Here is a 6017-nt window from a genome sequence, read left to right as displayed (position 1 = left end):
TTATATATGGACTGCCTTCCAGGAAAGTCAATGAAGGTATTATGCCTTTAAGTTTTCACATGAAGCAGGTCTCAGCTGAATATGGGTTGCAGATGATTCGGCATTTTATTTGTAAAACAGGTTTAGCAAGATTGGTATACCTTTATGGGATCAAGATGGGTTCACCTTGTACCTTGTGCCAAGGGAACAAAGATGTCATTAATGTAACAAAAAAAATCATCAGGTGTATACTTGCCAAATCTAATAAAAATTTATGTATTTCTTACCTTCCGTGCTCGTGGGCTGTAGAAATGTAAGGTAGTTTTTCATTTTAAGTCTCCTCTTCACTAGCTCTGTAACTCATACCCAGTCAAACAAAACACTCAGACTTTAAAAATGAAATCAATTTACTCTATCAGGTTGGCCAAAACTTAATAAAAAAAGAGGACCAAACCACATTATCTTCTTATGGAATCTATTAATGCTTAAAAATAGCATTTTAGAATGTTTTGGTCACCTCATTCATATAAAGCACTGATCTGAATTTCATCTGTTCATGAGTTCAAAAAAAGGAATCGAAACTGTGTGCATGTATTTTCAGTGTGTCTTTATAGTTGAGGAATGCCAGAATACGTGACCTACCTGGCACTTTTCTGGCAAGACAGCAGCCTTCATCTCATGGCAAACCACAAAGGACCTGTTCAATTGTCTGAACTTTTCCCTAATCACATAATGCCTCTCACTGAGAAAGAAGAAAGATTTTTAAAAATAATATTTATCAACCCAAGGATTAAAATGAATGATTTGAAATAACAGATCCTTGTTAGAGAAATCCAAACACGCCCAATTGCCATATTAAGATAATATGTACACACTAATACATGTATTTCTGCATAGGGGTATTTAAAACAAAGAATTGAGTCTTACACAACATTTGCTATCTAAAAGTTGTATTTTTTCTCTCCAGATTTTGACCTGAAATGTCACTTGTAGCCATTGTGTACTTCTATTGTAAAACCAGTGATAGTCTGTTGGGGCACCATCGTCATTTGGATGTGTATGTAACAGTAACAAATACAGTAAGTACATTCATTATTTTATAAAGAAAATATTTTTATATATTACGCAGACACAAGGAAAAAAAAGTATTTGAGAGCATGTAGTATGGTGCATGGATGGAAGCAATACTATGTTTTCTTTATGTCACACTCCTTACCCCCAATTTTGACCTCCTGTATTTACTTGATATAACCATTTCATATTTGGGAATTTACCCTAAACATTTTTTCCATCATTTTGCATGGACGTTTCTGTCCTGTTTAAAGTTCTCCATGCTTTCCGTGTTTCTCTGATCTTCTAGAGTCGTTAACCAATTATAGCTGGGATCAAGGCCAAAACCAGCTAAGTATCATAACTGAGATTATCTCAAGTGTCACCTTAGTTAAATTGCTGAGTAATAATTCAGATAAACATTGGTTTTCTTATACCTTATGCCTTCCTAAAGGTCCTTCCTTTTTGATTTACGGTTTATATTCTTTTATAAAGCTTCCTAGAGAAGGTCAGATGGAGTCCCACCTCAGTTACATAACTAAAAATTAGGATACCCCCTTCCTTCACAGCATTTCTCTGCATAAAACTGGAAGACAAGTTAGATTATGGTCTCTGTACAGCTTGCTCTGAAATCACTGAAAGCAACAATTTCAACGATCCTAGACTGAGCCCTCATTTTATTTTGCAGTGGCTCTGGACTATTATACACTTTACAAGAAGAAAAACCAATTTTCTGCAGTTCATCTACATGAAAGACACTACCAATTGTCAATCTTGGGCTTCTATACAGTATTTCAAAACAGAAATCCACAACATAGGAGGAACTGACAAGAAACCAGGATAAGCTGGTTCTTGCTAACCAAATGTTTCTTCCTTCTGGCTGCTTAAATAAAGAGGTTTTTTCTTCTTTGAAGCAATTCAGTCTCTCCCTTACTGTGAATTAACCTCTAATAAAAGGTTTTGAGAAAATGAAAATCTTATCTCGAGAGTTTTAAACTTAAAACAGGAGAAGTCTGCTCCCAACTAAGAAAACTGCTTATTTTCCCATTGTACAGATACAAATAAAAGCAAAACAGACTACAGATGGAAATGTAAAATGACAAAGAACAGTAAACGAAGCTGTTGCACTATCTTTCATGCTATGAAGCAGAACGAATTACTGACATCCATTTCTTAATCTACATTTATTTATTTTTCTGATTCACAGAAAATACTATGACAGTGAATTCTATATGTTGTTAAAATGTGGTTTTCCCTACTGATTGATATAGTACTGTACTATACTACTGTACTACTCAGATTAATTTTTTGGGGTGAAAGTATTCTTACCTGACTGCTGCTGGAGATGTATCTGCTCTCAAGAGATGGGGAAGGTAACTGTGTTTGCAAAAGGGTGTTTCAAGAACATGCATACAAAAATGTTCTATAATGATGCAGGCACACACTATCACAGTACCAGTAAGTTATTGTAACCAAGCTTTTAATGTCATTTATAAAAAAATAGAGTTATTTACATTTGCAACTTATTTGATGGCATACTCTTTTATTACAGCATTTGAATCAGTGAAGAAATGTCACTAGAACTCATTTGAGGGTAAACTTTTCAAAGATAAGCATGACAGTACAGGAAGAATGTTTAAAACATTGTGCTTTCTTGTTATTTTGCAGCATCATACAAACTCATTCTTTAGAACACATGCACCCTGGCCTTACAATAGGCAGAATTCCCTTCCAGATTAAGGCACGGAAACTCTGCCACATTTCTAGGGACAGTCCCACATTCATACAAGTGACACTTCAAGACATAGCCAAAGGAATTAGCTTAATTCCAATGGATGGTAGCCTAAGTGCAGAATTTAGCCACTTACACATTTTTAAGAAAACTGGTTAAAGGGACAAAAATAAAGTATGGCTATAGTTGCAGTAAACCAGATCCATGAATACAAAAGCCATCAAAATATATTATAAATCTATCTGAGTTTCAAAGCTACTCTAAAATACTGCTTTGCTTTAGAATACAAATAACACTGTTTGGGGTTAGTTTGTAGAGTTGTATTTTGGTCCATGCTGTTAATTCTATGTCATTATATTCCTCTTCCATTAGTTTAAAAGCCTCAGAACAACAGGGTCCTCAGGCAGTGGTAAGAATGATGAAGCCAAAGAAGGGCCTTTCCAAATCTCAGACTTCAGCTGCTGCAGTCAGGTCATAAAAACTGATTTCCACCGCCTCCCTTCTTTACTGCTTTAAATAAACTTCCCTCAGAACTCTAAGGGAAAGGAATGACGGGGATACAGATTTAACACTGTTAGAGACGGGGGTTTGTCCCTCTCTTCTAGTCTTGAGCCGATAAATCATAGCTCTTAAAAATATCCAGCCCATTAAAAAAAAAAAAAAAATCAACAACAACAAAAAACCACACCCCAATTTACTTTGACTATGCGGTAGTTCCACATAATCTGCTGGCAGCAGAAACTTCTTTGGTGTCAGAGTCAGGTCTTCCTGAAACCACAAATGGCCAAGTCTGTAAGCAGAAAAAAAAGGTATTTCATATTAAAAAGAAAGTTTATCCTGGTATGAAACTGGAGCTATATTACTGATAGATGTCTAACTCTAGTTAATTTGTAAACACGTCATCATGTTTTAGTCCCTGTGGGAAGCACAGGGAGAGCAGAGTTCCTCTAACAAATATTTTCATTATGTTTTTTATTATAATTAACTGCTCCGCCATAGGGCAGCAACGTCAAGCAACAACTTGTTCTCGTCAAAAATGCTACATTTCTTTTGCTTTGCAAATATTTGCATCATTTTATAAATAAAAAAACATATAAACTATTGGAAAACAATCACTCTGCACTGTATAAGCAGCCTTTCTACCCCCGTGGCACGCATCAGGCGTTCGCTTTTGCACGGACGAACTGATGACGACTCGCTTGTGCTCCAAGCCAGCCCGCAGAGCGAATTGCTCCTTTTTCGGACGTTAAGCTTGCCTAATGCCCGAGGAATTTGTTTCGTTCGGGTCCCTTACTCCGACTCCCCAGAACAGACACACCCGCCACCGCCGCGGGCCAAACCCGGCTCTCGGTCGCCCCCGGGGCGAGGACTACGGGGGATTGACGGGGCAGCCGGGGCCGCCCCGCGGCTTCTCCGAGGGCGAGCACGGCTTGAGCGCTGCCAGCCCTGCCCGTGGGGGGGCCGGGCCGCCGGCGCTGCCCCGGGCGGTGCTCCGGGGCTTCCCCGGTGACCCCCGCGGGTGCCCCTCGCCGCGCATCCCGAGGGCGCCGGGGCCGCTCCCGGCCGCTCGCCTCCGCGCCCCTCTCCGCGCCCCTCCGCTCCGTACCAGGTTGACGGGGTGGACGTAGCCGTTCTCGTAGCGGTCCTCCTGCAGGAGCTGACGGAGGTGGGCGATGTAGCTGGACGCCAGGCGCAGCGTGTCCAGCTTGGAGAGCTTGGTGTCGGGCGGCACCCAGGGCAGGCTCGTCTTCAGGCGGGAGAACGCCTTGCTCAGCACCCGCATCCGCGCCCGCTCCCGCGCGTTGGCCGCGTTGCGCTGGGACTGCTTCCCCTCGGGCGGCGGCCCCCGCGGGCCCGACGCCGCCTTCTTGCCCCCGGGACCGCCGCCCCGCGCCCGCTTCCTCTTGCAGCCGCTGCCCGCCGGCCCCGCCGCGCAGCTGCCCTCGCCGTCCTCCTCCTCCTCCTCCTCCTCCTCTTCCTCCTCCTCCTCCTCCTCCGCCGCCGAGGAGTTGTCCCCCGAGGGGTAGAGCTCGCCGCGGGGCTGGCGCTTGGCCGGCGGCGGCGGGTAGTCCAGCTGCAGCGCCCGCAGGTCCATCTCGGGCAGCTCCTCCGCCTCGCTCCCGGAGCCCGCGGACATCGCCCCGGGAGGGAGGCAGGGAGGGAGGCGGGCGGCGGGGCAGGCGGGAGGGGGCGGACGGCCCAGGCGCGCCGAGTCGGCCCAGCGCGGGGCGGCCCCGCCGCGGAGAGTCCCTGCCGGCGCGGGGGCGCGGGGGGGCGCGGAGGGGGGATGCGCCCCTTGACAGCGCTATATATCGGATGTCCGCGGAGCAAACCATCTGCCGGGCCGAGGGGAGGAGTGGGGGCGCGGAGGAGGGGGTAGGACCCGGCTGAGCCCCGCGCCGGGGGCGGCGCCTCTCCGCGCTGGCCCGCGGACCGGTGCGGCGGTGCGCGGAGCCAGAGCCTTTGCGGGGGGGGACACGGGGACGCCTCCAGGCGGACGTGTGCTCTTGGGAGCAACGCCGCCGTAGGAATGAGCGCTTTTCCTCCAGGACAGAGCCCCCTCCTCGCCCCGGGGCAGGGAAAATGCCCCGAAGCCGGATCCCGCAAGTGCTTTCGCGGGGAGGGGGCACCTCTCCCTGTCTCTAAGGCGGCAGCGGCTGGCCTAAGGGCTAAGCGCGACCCGGGGCTCTGCCCCCAACCCACCTGCACCCGCTCTCCCTCTTGCCTTTCCTCCGAGGTGGGGCAGGACGGGGCCGACCCCAGGCTGGGGTCTCCCTCCGCCCGCCGGCGTCTTCCCCCGCCCGCTGCCTGCCCTGCCCCGAGAGGCGGCTGTGCCGCCCCGCTGCGCTCCGCCGGAGCGGGCGGAGGCAGCAGGAGACGCGGCGCTCAGGGGTGCCTTTGCGATTTGTGGGGAGCAATGCAAAAGGCGCTTGGAAACGCACGGTTGTGTTTTGAGGGTGTCAGTTTACTCAGGGTGAAGCTACAGCCAGTAGCGAGTGAGTGTAACACGTCCGAGGGCTTCCCCGTCCCCGGAGCAATTAATTAAAAGCCAGTTAATTGGGCTATGTACAGGTCTGTATCACGTAGCAAATTAAACGAGACGGCTTTTCGAGCGGTTCGCGGTTTTTTTTTACCAAATTCCCTACTACAGCTTTTTCAGAGTCCACGGGAGAGTGGGGGACACAGTATGCACTGGAGATGCTGATATGCAAATTCAACAGGGGTACAATTAAACAAAACAAAACAAAACAAAAAA

At 47.5% G+C, this 6017-nt stretch overlaps 1 protein-coding gene across 1 annotated transcript; it reads right to left on the bottom strand.

Moving 5' to 3' along the window:
- Positions 1-2565: 2565 nt before the first annotated feature.
- On the bottom strand, positions 2566-4955 carry MSC (musculin). The gene is made up of 2 exons (XM_074897676.1): positions 4368-4955; positions 2566-3551 (listed from the first exon to the last, which is right to left on the bottom strand). The coding sequence occupies exons 1-2, from the start codon at positions 4896-4898 to the stop codon at positions 3465-3467; spliced, it is 618 nt and encodes a 205-aa protein (XP_074753777.1). The 5' UTR covers positions 4899-4955; the 3' UTR covers positions 2566-3464.
- Between the last annotated feature and the right edge of the window lie 1062 nt (positions 4956-6017).

The sequence above is a fragment of the Athene noctua genome, chromosome 2, assembly GCF_965140245.1.
Source record: "Athene noctua chromosome 2, bAthNoc1.hap1.1, whole genome shotgun sequence".
NCBI classification, from domain to species: Eukaryota; Metazoa; Chordata; class Aves; order Strigiformes; family Strigidae; genus Athene; species Athene noctua.
The sequence above is the reverse complement of the archived record's forward strand: the minus strand, read 5'-3'. Positions and strand labels throughout refer to the sequence as shown.

Excerpts from the sequence above, each read along its gene's own strand:
- MSC (XM_074897676.1), bottom strand. The coding sequence starts at position 4,898 with ATGTCCGCGGGCTCCGGGAGCGAGGCGGAGGAGCTGCCCGAGATGGAC. Across the intron at positions 3,552-4,367 it reads ACGTCCACCCCGTCAACCTG|ACTTGGCCATTTGTGGTTTC; the intron begins GTACGGAGCGGA and ends TTCTGCTTACAG.